This window comes from Thermobia domestica, chromosome 11 (genome assembly GCF_964235325.1).
Source record: "Thermobia domestica chromosome 11, izTheDome1.hap1.1, whole genome shotgun sequence".
NCBI lineage: Eukaryota > Metazoa > Arthropoda > Insecta > Zygentoma > Lepismatidae > Thermobia > Thermobia domestica.
In genome coordinates, this window is record NC_137464.1 from 227,547,995 (window position 1) to 227,565,935 (window position 17,941).

The following is a 17,941-nucleotide window of genomic DNA, read 5'->3' on the forward strand; positions in this document are numbered from 1 at the left end:
TTCTTTCACCAGCTTCTGACCTTTCTTCATGGCAATAATGCTGTGGAAAGAGGCGTCTTAGTTAATAAATAGTGTTTGGTAGAAAATTTGACAGAAGAGTCACTTGTTGCTCAACGAGCAGTGTACGGGGCAATTACAGCTGCAGGAATGATTTCTAACGTTAAGATAACTAAAGCAATGATTTTGTAGGTAAGAAATTCATCTAGAAGACAGGAAGCTATAAAAGATAAGAAGAGCAAAGAGAAAAAGTGGCTAACAGTAAGAGAAGGTTGCACAAGAATTAAGTTTGTTGGAAATGAAGAAGGAGAGACTTATGCAGCAAACACATAAAGTTGATTCTTTGGACAAAGAAATTACAAATCTAAAAACGGAAATTAGTATGTAGGTGTGCTTAGTTTAATGTAGATATTCAATTAAAAAGTATTTGTTAATGCTTACATTTTTGCTTAGTAAGTGTATTCTTAATTACTTAAAAAGCTATTTAAGAGCTGAATGAAGATAAATGTTTTATGCAATTACAAATGTGCAAGTTCACATCTGTTGTGGTAACTGACACTTTTTGTGAACTGGTAGTGAGTATTTGTACTTATTAGAACGTCATGAATCACTGTAATTACATGTAATCTCTGTCATTTAGTAGTAGTGTACTCACAGAGAAAGTGTTAACCATAACACAACAATAACTAAAGCCAAAGCCATACCCCATCCAGGATGAAAGTTAAAGTGTATTATAAAAGGTAACACTGAGACGATAAGATTAGGTAAATGTGGTGTGAAATCTTTATTAATTACAACTTGCTAAGACAAAACTGTAAAATACCTTTCGCTTTCATCTTAACCGGCCATTAGTAGGAGATTTAAAAAACTAAAATACTGTACTACTTGGTCAAGAAAATTTGTAAAATCGTCAAGAAAAGGCCAAGAAAGTTGGATTCTCAAAACTTGTAGACACCCTGAAAATGGAAAATAGCATTTTCAGCATTAGAAATACGGAGAAGCCCTTTTCGTTTTGTTCCGCGAACACGATTTTTCAAAGCCATTACGCTTTTCAAAGCCATTCGTTCACGAAAAGTGACCTGGAAGTTCACAGGTGTGCACAATATTGCAACACATTATTATCTCTGTGTCAGGGCGCAAAATTTCAAAGTCAGACACACTCGCCAACCAAAAAATGATGGTCGCCAGTACCTCTAACGTACAAATTCAGCCCCCCCCCCCTTCGTGCATGGCCTTTGGTTTGACAAGAAAAAAGATTACACAGGGCATAAAATTTCAAAACCAAACAATTAGATTTAGGATAATCAATTTTAAATTGAACAACTCATATACATGTTAAAAAATATCTTACCTTAAGTCTTCATGTTTGTGTAACGCTCTCTCTGCACTGAAATACCATTTGCCGATTGCAGTTTTCGGATCAAAGTCCTTAAGTGAAGGGCCATTGATGGAAATTGTCAACAAATCATCCAGTGTGTCAGTCTACAGTAAATTCCGGTAGGCAGTCTTAACTCTGTTGAGACTGCTAAAGCCTCTCTCACATGAATTAGTGCTCACAAGCAAAAATGCACAGAATTTGACAATTGGCAGCAAATTTAGGAATCTCGTAATAAAGTTTTCACTGTAAATGTTTTTCAGTGTCTGATTCAACGTCAATGAAGAGAAAAGTTTATATTCTGTCCCCTCTGCTAAGACAAGGTCCACTTTTTTACTGTATAAATCTGGTTGCAAGTACTTAAAAGGCAGTTTATTTCTAATTATTTTAATTAAAAACAGAAACTGCGCAGTCCTGTGAGTTTAGGCAGAAAACATTCCTACTGAACACTGGTCGCCAGCTCTAAATTTCTAGTCGCCAATGGCGACCTGGCGACCGAAAATTTTGCACCCTGCTCTATGCGAAGGTAAACAAGTGGGTTTCGCCAATCCGGGAGTAACAACGGTGGAAGCATAAATGCGTTAATAAACTTAACAGTGAGTCTGCTAACCACAGCCTTACCACCTAGTAAGCTTATATAGAAACATTTCCAAGGCTATGTCTATGCAAAATCTGTAATATTCTGTAGAGTAACGGTACACGGATTTTTTCTCGCCTCTTGTTATGAAAAGATATGTATATAAGTTCGTATAAAAGATTTTCGAAAAGGTAATGTTTTATTTCTTTGTAAAAGTTCTTTAAAATAGCACATCCTGTATGTTGCAGTTCGTAAGATGGGTAAAGATTTCTCTTGTCCGTTGCAGCTCAAATATAGGGTTAGAGCACTATCTCCCACCCGTTGCAGTTTGAAGAGAAGGGAGTATCTCTTGCCCGTGGCAGCTCAGAGACAGATAGGAATGACCAGTTAACAACTAATGTCTTCTGCCGCAAGGTGTCCATTTATATAGCCAGTCTTCAAGGCGGAGCTTGTGGAGGAATCGAAGGGATCTTCGTGTCCCTTCGTATCCTATTCGTGTTCCATCGGTAGTAACGGCATCCGTCGGCTGCTTGCTTGTGCTTATTCCACAGCAAGTGGTTTTGTTTACTAATATGACGGTATATTGCAGGTGACTGAATAACCCCAGTTTTGCACTTGAATGTAAGAGATAGAGAAATTTAAAAAAAATCAGTCTTAGTTCTATTGATGATATTTCAAGATATTTCGATTTATGTTGATGGATATTTTTACTATTCTTTCCTTACAGGTAACTGTGGAGGCCTTCTGAGCTTATTCCTCGGATTCAGTTTACTCAGTCTTTTGGAGTTAATTTACTTCTTGGTAGTGAGAATCCCGTACAAGTTACTCAAAACAAAATCTTCTAATGTGCCGAAAGTGAAGACATTTCTTCATTAAACTGAAAAAATCGTATATTTGATATAGTATTTAAAAATAAGTGGAATATGAAAGTTATTCAATATGTTACTATTTCTGCAACTCCGTATTATGTAATGTGGAGCTATCGAGAATAACAAATTCAACTTCCGCAAAAAATTCCCTCGATCTACTACTTTGGAAAACTATCACCCTGACAACCAGCACAAAAACACTTTTCCCATGCTTGTTTCCTCTGTAGCTAAAGAGTATGACTGTTACCATTAGGAAAACATAAACAGCAATTAGTTTGTTAACAGTGTATTTTTCTATATATGTAGTACATAAATAAATCACCAGTTCGTTCAGCAAAATAAACACTGTCAATTAAGTATTGAAATAAACGAAATAATTTTTAGCGCAATAAAGTTCGTTTCATTTTAACGCAATTTTAATAGACTTTCCAGAAATGTTTAACCGTTTCGATTTTCTGGAATATTGTCTATCTTGGTTGGATGGATGAATTATAGTTTCTTGTGTCTCTTTCAGCAACGAGAGGATACGAGACCTGGACCTACAGTTTAACATGGAATCCGGACCACATGAACTCCCGCTGGGGATTGAGCCCGGGTCTCTCGTGCTGAAGACGAGTACGCTAACCGCAAATAGATAAAGAAGCTCCTCAAACTTGGTACGTATAAGGCATCACGGACGTAGTAAAACAAAAGTATAAAAATTGCAATGTACAGTTCTGTAGGATAACCAGTAATAAATATTGTGAAGAGCAATTATAGGTGATTAGGTTTTAGGTTTATTGCTCTTATCTGTATACTTCGCGTAGTAGTTAACCTTAATTATGCTAGGCTAACGACCTGAGGGAACTACAATTCTATGAGATAAACCTGGAATCAAACTCGAGACCTCATACAGGGAAATCACGCATGATAGCCACATGGCCACAAAGAATGAAAACTGAGAAAAAGATTTAAAGTAAAAATATTTTAATTCAAAACGTTTTCTTTAAATTCTTGAATTGGGAATAATTTGCAATAACCAATTTTCATTTCTCAATCCTTCTATAAGTCCTATCAAAAATTGAATCAGGGCTTCTTCCGAGATAAGCACGTAGCATTAAAACATAAATTGTTAACATTTCATATTGATAATGTAAGACTTCTTAGAACTAAAGTGTAGCAAAACCAATAAATTTGAAAATTTGAAGAAATTAGAATGTGTTTGCATTTCATTGAACACTTTTCAAAGCAAAATACAGCTATAGTTTGAAATCCAGACTTAATTCGTGTCAGAATCTCATTTCTTCTTTAAAATAATAGAGACTAGACTAATTCGTTACTAGTCCTGTCCCTCGAAATCGAATTTTCAAAATGATCTTAACAGTAAATACACTGGTTTTAAAAGTAAAATTCGTATTCGTAATGGGGAATATTCGGACACAACAGGAACGAGAATTAAGGAAACTTTATAACGAAGAACTGCTTAATTTATACCATTTACCAAACATTTTTCGGGTCATCAAGTCAAGGAGGCTCAGGTGGGCAGATTATGTAGCCAAAATGGAAGAAAGTTGGAACTTGATGACCCTGGAACAAGTTGGAACAAGTTGGAACAAGTTTTCATTGCCAATCCAATCGGAAAACGACCATTAGGAAGACCTAGGCACAAATGAAAGGACAATATTAAGATGGATCTCGCAGAAATAGGAATATAAAGTAGAAATTGGATCCAGTTGACTAAGAACAGGCGTTCATGGAGAGCTTTTGTGAACGCGACATTCAACCTCCGGGGTCTGTAGGTCATATTTCAGATGACAAGCTGCATGGCCTTGGGTTGGCTTCATACATCGTCCAATTGGCTTTGGGCGGTGTTGACAATTCGCGACAAGCAGTTCTGCACTCTGACTTCTCGCGCTACTGCGAATCTTGACAATACCAGAGGCGCTACTTAGAAATATTGTATTAGCACATTAACTGCTCACTTTACAAAGTAGAGGAAAGAATAACGATCACATACATCTTTTTATGTCAACTGGTTGTCATGATACACACTTTTAAAGGTTTCTATATAAAACAATTAGTAAAACGAGCGTTGAGTCCCGTGTATAATTTCCAGTGGATGTTTCCTTGATTTGGAAATAGAACTCAACTTTTATTAAAGGATAATTAGGGATGTAACCAGCAGATTGTTCTAGGGGAACATTACTTTCAGGGGAGGCAAGCTTTTCACACATTAAAAACAGAACAAATTACCTCTTTCAGGATATGAAAACATTTTAACATACCATACATACATACATACATACATACTATACGCATATTATATTTTCACGATGCTATCTTATCAAAAGACGGATATTGACAGTACTGAAATTGGAAACCGCATTGTAAGAGATGAATCAATAAGCTATTCATAAGAAAACAAATGTTGTTTATACCAGTCTGTTTATCTGACTTTGTGTTTATGTGGGTTAAAATAGTACAGGGGAAAAAACTCGAAAAAATATCAACTCAAATATTATTATGAAATAATATAGTAATGAGTTCACAGTGCACCCAGTTAGGGAAATGAGAATATAAAGCATATGATTAATTTTAGTTGTTTTAATTAGGTACAGAAACTGTATTGATGATGTTTGATTTTTTAATAAAATTCATATTTTATTATAAACGTCCCTCATTTGCATTAAGTAAGTTTATTAAACATATACCAGACGAACCTCATTTCAGGGCTGGAAATAATTTGGAAAGACAGGACAACCTTTGCAATCTGATTTTTAATATATGCGTAACATCGTAAAAACATATCATGGGAAGTTTGTAATATTGGTTTGAAATTCACTTCAAGAAAGATTCTTCCTTATTCGACAGAGGAAAATCAGTATGTTATCTTTTTCTTTCTTTTCTGTCACGTTTCACTACCTTATTATGTGCGGCACTTATTCACTCTTTTCTTCTCTAGAAGGGATTCAAAATCACTAAGTGTATGAATAGTGTCGTAAATTATCGTACCCAAAACAAACTCTACTAGGCCTGCAACCAGAGGGGAGGCCTGCCCCGTAAACTTTACGTGTCCCCTCCTGACCTCAATACGAACTGGTATTATTAATACAAAAAAAAATACTCAATTTAGATATTTGTAAGAAAATTTTTAATAGCTTGGCCCCCCAAACATTTCTGGCTGATTTCGGGCCTGAACTCGACCATATTGTGCTGCTTACGAATCAGATGGATTGTTGTTGTGAGACCTACACCAAGTATAAGAGTATGTTAATGTAAGAACAGATATGGAAACAAAGGAGCTAGTTCTGTAGGAACGCAACTTCTCTTCTTGCATAAACAGAATTCATCAGTGTCTGGGTTGCTTTGTTTCGTGGTAGTTCGTTTGTTCTCCTAAATTATAGTTGACAAACCGAGTACAAGTGCGGATTTTTTTTTTACAAAAAATATGCTACGGAGTCATGCTCGAAGAATTATTTTTTTGTGTCTACAATTTTTGGAACTCGTAATAATAACTTACAAGACTCAGATTCAAACAATGACGAAATATTAATTGACATTGACGATAGTGAAAGTATTGTTTAACACAAACGTATAGCATTTCCACTGGAAAAGTTAATAGGTAAGTAATTTAATTGCCTTATATACTTCTAGGATGCACAGTCAAAATTCTTGAGTTTGCTGGAATAGTATATATACATTGTGAATAATGTTGAAAATGTATGCGTCATAATCTTAACTGGAGGAAGAGCGAGAAGGGAAAGGGGAGTCGGCAATTCGGCAACACCTCGCGGAATATCGCGCACCATTGGCTAATACACGTGATGTTTAATCTGAAACACACAGTAGTTAATTAGTTATGTGAAAGTTGAAGAGAATGAGAAAAAGAGAGACTATTGCTTGGAAGACGGACCACCTTCCGTGAAACTCGTAGATAACTATCCTTTTAGGGAATTTACGCACAAACTTACATGAAAAATGTGCTAAAGGTTAGGATTCCATAGCAATTTTCGGAAATGAAAAAGAATTGTGTAGTTTAGCATCCCACAAATATGCACCGCGGATAAGAGAGACGGTGATAATGATGATGAATGAAATGATCAAATAAAGAAAATAGGGTAACCAGTGTTATAAGATTGGGAACAACTTGCGAATTGGACGTTTTTTTAAAAATGCCCTCTATACCAACATTTCAAATTGGGCGCCACGTTACTTTTTTGGGCCACTATTAATTATCTACAGGTCATAACTCTTAAGAATTCGCAACGTTCTTATTTTCATACATGGAATCACAAATTATTAATTGTATATAATACAATAAAAGTTTCGTTTGCTACATATTCTATTCACAAAGAACAATAGTTTTAGTAAAACTAACAAGTTTCCATATCAGTTTAATTCTTGTATTAGTCCTTTTTAATCTCCATCCTCAGATAAAGAATTTAGTAAATAAATTAAAGAACTGAGGAATTTCCGTGAAAAAGCATACTGTAAAAGTTGCAAAGCATATTAAGAAACCTACAAAACTGACTTAAGCAAACATATCTCCTTGAAAATCAGAAACTTCCCATTACTATCACCATCTACCCAGTTCATTCCACTCTGCAGTTCTACTGCTTTGATGTACTATGGAGTTTTGTTTAACATACAACCTCCAACAGTTTGAAACAGCGGTCGCCACCTGACCATTGCCAAACCAGACATCTGACGTATTTTCAGTTCCAGGTATTTCTATTAAATCGATAAGTATATATATATATATATATATATATATATATATATATATATATATATATAAGGTGTTTCAAACTAACACCGACAATGCTTGGAAGCTGATTCCTGACATCAAGATAAGACAAAAAGTATAGACTGACCCTGGAGCACAAATATATCCTTTCGGTGTTATAGGCTTCCGAAAATATGAAAAAATGAACTTTAAAGGTCCATAGCTCGAAAACGATGGACCTGCCATAGTCAGATCAAGGCTTCACTTAGGAACTAATATGTGCGCTACCAAGGATGCAAGTTTCAGATTCCTAAGGTACAGTCACTCACATAAGAACCTGGACCCCTGACTGTTGTAATTCCATTATTTGGAGTTCAGGTCATTGGCAGTTGTGAGAACGCCTAGACAGATGCAACCCAACTTACACGTAACTTTTCTCGGCAGTAACAGCAGTTGGTAGCCCTGATCCAGGTGTTTATGCAGGTGAAATTGTAAAGTAGGTAACTAACGAAACAATTCTCAATTCTATGATGAATCTCTATGGTCGGATCGTGTTTTCCAAAGAACACCATATATTAATCTCAATATTGCTGTGTATGTAATGTATTATTTTGTATATAGTGTATGTTAAGAGAAATAAAAATACTGACCACGCATGAATCAGTAAATGCTTGAAAGTAGCTGAAAATATCAAATCTAGATCAACTGCAGGAAATAAGTTTGTAAATGATTACCTCCATTGAGAGACCTTCTCTAATTCTCATCCCCGCATCTTTTTCTTTCTGGAGGAGAGAAGATCTTGGTTGTCACACTGAAAATATATTGAAATTGAAACATTTGAAAAAGTTTAAACCTAGCCGGGATTCGAACACGGGTCCGCCGAATAGAAGTTGAACGCTAATCACTTACCTACCGCGTCACTTCGTCTTTTATCTAAACTATTAGCTAGTTAAAATCGTTGTATGTAAGACTATACAAAATACTAATGCTCGTATAATGAGACGTTTCTTGTGAGTGTCACAATGACTTACTCGAGATTTCCTTCTTTAACCCAAAAATAAGTTATATAGACGTTCCTCAATAAGGAACATATCACGAAACGTTCTTCAAGGTAAGGCAACGTCATCATTTTCAGCGAGGGTTCCGATTTACAGTACAATTCTACTTCACCATCTAGTTTCCAAAGAAGAAAAGAGGATACTAATTAATTTCACGTCCTTTGAATTAGATCAATACGTGTAGAAATGGTGTGTGCTATGTTTATTTAGCATAACTACTAGTTCATTTTCTTATCTTTGAATGAGAAATTGGTGGTACACGTTCGTGAGACTTCGTGTTATTCACATCGTCTCTCGCTCGCTGACTGTTAGTGTTGTAACACACGACGAGTCGATTTAAGTTTGTGTACTGTACAATTATCTTAGTGGGATATTGAATTTATTAGTGTCTTCTAGCTCTTCATATATTTCTTTCTTTGATTTTGTGGTCGTTCTACGACGAAAATTCGACATGAGTTGTTTGCGTGAAAATACCTTACGTATAAATTTTGGTCAAGTAAGTCAAAAGCCTACTACAATTTTTGTCCATGAATGGATTCGAAACACGTTCAAATTAACAATAGATCAAATACATGGCATTGAAATGGACTATATCAAGAAACAACTGTATATTAAGTTAGTCAACAAGGTTCTGTGTGAACGAATTCTCTCTTCTACTCATGGTGAAGTCAAATTCACCGATAGTGACAAGGAACATTTACTTCCTATTGATCTCACTGACAACAGTATTACCGTCGTTAAGGTGTCTTTGTGCCCCATGGAACTTAGTAATCAACAGTTAACACGAGTGTTTTCTCAGTATGGTGAAATACAGTCAATCCTAGACGAACAGTATTCTGCGAATCATGTATATTTCACCCGTACAGGACGTAAATTAATTAAAATGAAGGTTAAACAAAATATTCCTTCATTTATTACAGTGTGTGGTTTGCGCCTCTTTTGTAGTTATTCCGGTCAAATCCAAACTTGCGCGTTGTGCAATTCACAGGACCATTTTGTTCAAGAATACCCCCGAAAAGAGATCCGCCCTTCAAAGTTCACCCGCCAGTTCGAAGTTCTCAACTGCCACCGCTTCGTACCCCTTATAATCTCCCACATGAAAAGGGGTCTCTGCATACTGATAACTATACGGAATTTCCTCTGCTCACTTCTGCTCACTTCTGCTCACTCTGGTATTTCTTCAAGTCATGACGTTCCAGCACCTGAAACATCCCACGATCCCGTCATTCGCCCCGACCTACCACTGGAAGATCGTACTACTGACCCGGATGTTATTGCCCCTCTGGAATCTACTGCAGTACCCCAGTCTACTCCTGAATGCAAGGCCCAAGAAATTCTCAAGGAAGGACAACTAGTTCAGGTAGGTGACCAACAGCCAGTAAAGGATTTACAAATGGATTCTAGTGCTCCCATGGACCACGATAATCAGTCTGTTGTGCAATTGGTAGCCGACTCGAATACCACCCGTGACCGGAATGTGCAATCACTCACAAGTGATTCCGCCAGTGAATCCGATCTCAGTGACCCTGTATATGAAAAACGTAAACTTTCCAAGTTAAAGGCAACTGTTACTGGAGTTTCAAAAACTTCTAAAGGAGGTCGTTCTTCAGATGTTCCACCTGTTTCATGTGCACGAACACGGGCCACCTTGAAAAAGTTGAAAGCTGGTACCCCTGTTGGATACGACTTATAATTATCTTCCTTGTATTATTTTGGTATCATTTTCAGTCTTTCATGTAGTGTTTACCACTTCATTTTACTTTCTTTTTGTTTATGTATAGTTTTAGTTTTGCCACCCTTAACCTAAATGGATTTACTTCTCTTGTTAAACAAGAAGCGTTAAGAGATTTTATTTACAAAGCAGATATTGATGTGTTGTTCGCTCAAGAAGTGGCCCTTCCAGAATATGGTTCTCTTTCCAATCATACATGTTATTCTCGTTTTACAGAGAATGGGCTATCGTAGTGATCTAGCTTTTAAGACAATTAATGATTACCCAAATGAACGAATCTCCCTTGGTATGCTTGAACGCATCAAATTATGTAATATTTATGTCCCCTCTAGTTCTCATAACAAGAGAGACCGCCAAGATTTCTTCAACAATGACCTTGCTCAGGCTCTATTTAATGGCACTCACCCTTTATATTAGGTGGAGATTTTAATTCAGTTTTACAACCCATTGACCAGACTTCGAACTTTAACTTTTCTCCTGAACTCCAGCGCATAGTAAATACATATGATTTAGTGGATGTGTGGCGTCATTTTCGACCCGCTGAACCGGGTCACTCATTTCATACTTCACAATCATCTAGTCGCTTGGACCGTTTTTACATAAGCCGCTCACTTGTTGCACAAGTACGCAATATTAACCTCGAACCTGTTTGTTTCAGTGATCACTATGCTCTAATTATGAGAATAACCCTACCAGTATCCAAATTTTTGAGTAGTACCCTTTGGTATTTTAACACCTCTATACTTATGGACCCTGAGTATCAGCATTTAATTCGAGAGGAATGGCGGATCTTGTTTCCGTTAATATCACGCTATCAGGGCAAACTTATGTATTTTTGGGACAGGCGAGTTAAACCGAGATTTCGCTCCATAAGTAAACAATATTGTATTCGACGGACCAAGGCATACAATACTCAGTACAACTATTACTCGAGTCTTCTCAAAGAATACATGCAAGAACAATTGCGAGGCCGTCCGGTCAGGCCTCAAATTCAAGAAATCAAAGCACATTTATTGTCGTTGCATAAACAACGCATGCGCGGTTTTTTCGTTAGAAGCAAACTTGTCCAGGCCGATGACACGGAACAAGCTACCATCGTACAAATTCAAAAAGAACGGCTCAGAGGCAAACAAAAGTTAATTTCTTCTATTAAGGGCAAGGATGGCCAAATTTATGAAGGTTTGCAAGTACTTCCCCAATTTGTTCAGTATTATAAACAATTGTATGCAAAACCTAATGTACATAATGAAAATGAATCTCTTTTGGACTTTATTCCTCTAAACCTAGATGTAAATGCTCAAGAGTATCTCAACAGTCCCTTCACCCTTGATGAAGTCAAGAGATCAATTCAATTAGGGAAACGTGGTAAATCTACTGGTATTGACTCTTTACCATTAGAATTTTATATTACTTTCATTGATATTCTTGCCCCGTTTCTTACGGATCTCTTCAATGAATATCGAGATACCTGTACCTTAGGGTAATCTCTATCCACGGGTATTACTGTATTAATCCCTAAACTGACTAACTCTAACTTCATAGACAATTATCGTCCTATCAGCCTTTTAAGAGCGGAAATAAAAATTTTAACACGATGTCTAGCGCTTCCTATGAAACTCTATGTGGGAGAGATATTAAGTTCCTGTCAATATGGACATGGGCAACAAGCTTTAATTCATGAAGCCTTAGCTAACACAAGAGATTTTATAGCCTATCATGAGACTGCCTCTCCTACGCCCGTTGCTATTTTATCTACAGATTTCTCGAAAGCTTTCGATAGGGTATCACACGAGTATCTTTTTAAAGTTCTACAAAAATTTGGTTTCAATGGTGCTTCTCTGTCCATGCTCCAAGGAGTATATCATAACAGGACAACTAAATTAAAACTCATGGTAGTCTCACTTGTGTCATTCCTTTCTGTAATTATATTCTTCAAGGTGATAGCATGTCCAGCCTTTTATTCAGTTTCTCGGTTGCACCTCTCATATACGCGGCACAAACCAGACTCACTGGCATACAAGTTTATCAAGCTTCCATTTCTGTCGCGAGTTATCTTGATGACGTTCATTTCTATGTTAACAGCATTTCTACCTTAGAAGATATTCAGAGCCTTTTACACAGGTATCAACAAATTTCTGGAGTGATTTTAAATAAAGACAAAACAAAACTACTATGTATACACCCCGAATACCGGACTACATACATTCGCACTATACGATTGCTGACTCAGTTAAAATCCTAGGTATTGAATGGTTCAATAACACCAAACAAACCATTCACTACAATTCTGACATAATTGCAAACAAAATACGTGGTCTTCTAATACAGCATAAGCCTCGCAATATGAACCTGATCAGTAGGAATTCATTTCTCAAACAAAAAGCATTGAGTCTTTTGTGGTATTTCTGTCAGATTTTCCCTCTTCCCACTAAAACATATAAATTCCTCAACAGCCAGGCTTTGTTCTTTCTGTGGCAACACAAGCTGTTGAGAATTGCACGTGATCAACCTGTGCTTTTACCAGCTCAGGGTGGCGTAGCTTATGCAAACATATCCCTCCAGGCAAAATCACTACTGCTGAAAAGAAGCATTGAATTGTTTACGAACGATAGGCTCAGTGTGTCGTCATCTGTTCTCTCCGCATGTTTAGGTTGCATTGACCTTGAAGCTCCGATTCATATTTTTCCTTGGGGACTTAAATTCCCACACTTGTGTGAACCTGTCTTAGATATCGCTTATGCATTAATTGAACGAGCACAAATTGAGTTAATGCCTGTCAAAGCACTCTACCGACATTATCTCAGAACGCAACATATCGTCACGCCCCACATTCAATTGAAAGAACCACAACTTCATTGGAATTATATTTGGCAAAATATTAATGCTCCCTTTTTAACTACCCAGCAACGATCTCTTTGGTATTTTATCGTTAATAATAAATACGAAACGCGAGACAGACTATATCAGCTCGGTATAGTATCTCGTAATCTGTGTGACTACTGTCATAATATAGATACTCTTGAGCATCGCTTACAATATTGTACAGAGATTCAACATATATGGAACAAATTTAGTACACTCATAAGTAAGATTTGTCATTCTTCACCACCTCATATTGCTGCTACAGATGTTCTGATATATCCAGATTTTAACTATTTTCCTAAAGCAAAAAAATAACAGCGTAGTCTGGCTCGCTGCATATACGCTTCTTTATGTGCTCACCACACATCGACCATATCATGTCGATGTGTATTTGTCTTATTTAAGGTACCATTTGTAGCAAATGAATGTGCAGTATAAACAACACTTCGCAAATTATTTTGTTGTCTTAGCTCCATAACAATTCTGTAACCTTTTCAGATTTGTAACCAGTTTTTTTAATCAACTGGCTCTTGTATTGCTTTTATAACTGTCCAATGTACATGTGATAGAACTGTTAATAAAGATTAAAAAAAGATGGCAAAGTGTAAAAGTAGATAACTGCCATTACAGTGACCCGGGTTCGAATCCCGTCATGGCATTTATTTTTTGTCTTCATTGGAACGTATTATTTACGTAATTGATATTGCAATTCTATTATTCCTTTTTATTATTATTATTAATAATAATAATGCAAAGTTGAGATTTGGCTACATATTTTATATTTTATAAATTTTCTGATTGGATTTCAAGTCTTTTTGTTGAATAATCAACACACTTCATTGTAGGGGGTTTGGAGCAGGGAAATATCATACTGTTGCTTTTTATTAGTTTACTTGCAAGCTTGGATACTACATTTCAACTTTCTACATCTACGGGAAGTACCCTAAAGGTTTTGATGACCATAAGACAGTAAGTGAATAAGTGATGAGATCAATGAACTTTACTTATTAACATTTAAGGTATCAGGTTGTCAGAAAAGTCATGACGTATTTCGGTAAAATATGACAAATGATGGTTTGTGGATACACTAGAGTTATTCGGATCATGCAAAAGTTATGTCATGAATACCTAAGATGTTAAGCGTTTTGTGTGTTAATATTACTCTTTGTTTGTCAGTGGTTTGGGTTTACAGATTTGACCAGAGATGGCGTTGGTCAATGAAAACTTGACACACGACCCACTGACCCAACACCCACCATGAACCACTGACTCACCAAGTTACAACGTCATCAACTCTGACACATGATCCATGGCCTCTTCTCTACCGACTAAAGAGTAATAAAGCCAGGTTGTGAAATTCTAACTAATCTGAGTTTGAATTTCTATGGTCAATCGCTCGAGCACCGCTCTGTTACAATGACAATGGATCTGACCTTTACGATATAAAATGATAAGGTCAAGATTACGGTGAATTTCAATTAAATTATCATGGTCTAATTATTTCCTTGTTAATTATCAATACTTTTCAGTGGCAAGATGGATGAAATTTGAAAGTCCCAAATCAAGGTAAGTAGACCAACGTACAGAAGCTTACATTACGAATATTATTTCTATTTTTCTCACATTATGGGTTGATTGCCCTCTGCTCTAAGCGCTCCATATAATAGACAAAATTCAGCAATTATTATAGTAGAAAACGCATGGTAAATAATATATGGATTTGTGATGCGAAGCTCTGTATTTTTTGTTTCTCAACTTGTTTCTTAACTAATATTTATTTATTTATTTATTTAACACACACACCTATTACAGAGCCAATTGCTCTAATTACAACAGGTGAATACAAATTCAATATACAATTGTGAAATTGCTAAATAATCTATTAGATTAAAATAAATATTAGAAAAAGAACAGAAAAAAGAAAAAGTCTAAAATAGCAACATTCATGCAGGTTACTTTTTTCTTTTTTGAATGCAATAACATAATCATTGCATTACATAAGCAGGGTTCAAAAACAATTGAATCAATTTTATGTACTTTTCCAAAGACATCGTAAAATCCACGATTATTCCAGATTTTATAATGTCATTATGTTTCTTACAAAGTCTCACAAGTGGTGAATTTTTATCGGAGGTTGTTTTAGATTTAGGTATAACAAATGGTAATCGTACTCTTAAAGATCTACTAGTGCTAAATTTTAACATTTCCAGAAAATCTTGATTAACTATAGTACCATTAATAATTTTAAACAGAAAAACATGATGCATTATTTCCCTCCTTTTCACCAGAGGCGTACAATTAAATTCCCTTAGGATAACACTATAGTTAACCTTCATATCATACGCAGAGATTTTGAATCTCTTGTACCATAAATACCTTAAAAATCGTTTTTGTATTGATTCAATTTTTCTTATTTGATTATCATAACAGGGGGACCATACTAATGAAGCGTACTCTAATTTACTTCTAACTAATGAATTAAATAATTTAACTAACACTTCTGCATTGTTTAATTCCTTTGAATTTCTAATTATGAATCCTAAAGTTTTATAGGATTCATTAACAATTCTATCAATATGTAGATTAAATTTTAATTTTGTATCTAAAGTAACACCCAAATCCTTAATTTGTGTTGATCTTTGTAATATTTCACTGTAAATTTTATAATTATATTGAGCTGGTTTACCCTGTCGTGAAAAAGTAATAACAGAATATTTTTTAACGTTAAATTGTAATTTATTATCAAAACTCCATTTGTAACAACTGTCAAGATCCTTTTGTAATTTCTTTGCGTCTTCCATATTATTTATTGCCCGAAATATTTTTAAGTCATCCGCGTACAACAGACATTTGGAATATTTTATAACGCCAAGCAAATCATTAATAAACAAAAGGAAAAAGAGTGGACCCAGTTTAGACCCTTGAGGTATTCCTGAATGAATCACGTATCTATCTGAACATAGCCAATTATAAGTAACAAACTGTACACGTTCTCTTAAATAGGATTTAATTAAAGTTAATAACGCTTCTGATAAGCTCAAATTTGCTAATTTGTTCAGCAATATATTATGATTTAATTTGTCAAATGCCTTCGCAAAGTCGGTATATATTACATCAAAAGAACAACTGTTTCCGTTCAAGGAGTCCAAAATAAACTGCGTAAGGTTAGTTAGATTCGTAGTAGTGGATCTCCCCGGTAAGAAAACATGTTGACACTCTACTATGTATGATTTTACATGATTAAATACCTTACTGTACAATATGTGTTCAAATATTTTAGACGGCATCGATATTAATTAAATAGGCCTATAGTTTGTAATATCTTTTGGATTCCCAGATTTATAAATCGGAATCACTTTACTAATTTTCCAACATTCAGGAAAACACCCAGTAACCAAAATGAGATTATAAATATAGCAAAGAGGAGTTACCAAAACATCTACACAACCCTTAAAAATATATGATGGTAAATTATCTGGACCACTAGATCTTGTTGATCGAGTTTTCTTTATTGCTTCCTTACATTCTTCCTCACTCAGTTTTTTTTATAACCAGGCAGTGAAGTATTAAAGGTATATTCGAGGTGCTCCATTCGTAGAATGAAGACCTTCCATCATACTCACTATGAAAATATTGAGCGAAACCCTCAAGATTGCTTTTAATAACTCACCCTTATATAACATAGTAGATGGATTTTGTAAACATCTTTTCTTATTTTTATGAAACTCCAGAAGTGTTTTGTGTCTCTACTAATATTATTCCCTATATTTTGAATGTATAAAGAATAAGCTTTTTTAATCATCGTCTTAGATTTCCTGCGCAGGTCTAAAAACCTTTCCAAGTTATATTGTGAATGTTGTTTGCGTTTCCTATAATATTCTTTATGTTTCAAAAGACTTATAATCTCAGAAGTAAACCAAACCGGGTACAAATTCTTTTTATGGCTTTTCACTTTCGGTACATGTCTATCGATATAATTAAACATTATTTCATAAAAATATTTTATTGCACCATTTGGTTCTTTATAAGTGTATAATTCACCCCAACTTTCTTTTTGCGAATCTTTATAAAAATTATAAAAATCTGCTTTTCTATAATTGTATTTTAACATTATCATTCAATTTAACCCGCCTCATATTTTTAATTTGTAAATCAAGCTCTAATGGTGGATGAAATATATCAGCAAATACCATAGAATTATCGCTTGTATATACATTACATGATTCACTCATATTTGTTAAAACCAGATAAAAAGTTTTATCATCTTTGTTTTTTACATCATTTATAGAGCGAAGATCGTGTAATGCCAAGAAATTTGAGAGGGTTTTACATATTGCATCCCCGAGTAATAAGTTATAACTTGAATCTATTATAGTTGGAATATTAAAATCACCAACAATTAATATTCCACAGGATGTTAAAGTATCTACTATTTCATTAACCCTGGCAAAGAACGAGCTATATATCTCTATTTTGGATTTCGGCGGGAAATACACACAAATTATTAAAAGCCGAATTGTACAAATATTTGCCTTAATACATACAGTTTGAACATCTTTAATATTTACATGAAACTCTGTAACAGAAAAAGACTTTTTTATCGCTATCATTGACCCACCACCCTTCCTGCAGCTCCGATCGTTCCTAAACACCAAATATCTGTTGTCAATAATTTCTGCGTCATATACATTTTCAGATAACCAGGTTTCCGTTAGCATGATTATACTGTAATTTGAGAAAAGAATACTCGTATATATTTCGTCTAT

The 17,941-nt window shown here is 35.2% G+C and overlaps 1 protein-coding gene across 1 annotated transcript in view; it reads left to right on the plus strand.

The window, feature by feature from the left end:
- The window catches only part of LOC145665481 (uncharacterized), a 72,788-nt gene extending 69,599 nt beyond the window's left edge, over positions 1 to 3,189 (plus strand). The window contains exon 10 of the mRNA XM_081732791.1: positions 2,677 to 3,189. Coding sequence (XP_081588917.1) covers positions 2,677 to 2,825 — 149 coding nt within the window. The 3' untranslated portion in view covers positions 2,826 to 3,189. The remainder of the gene's footprint in view (positions 1 to 2,676) is intronic.
- The last annotated feature ends 14,752 nt before the right edge of the window (positions 3,190 to 17,941 follow it).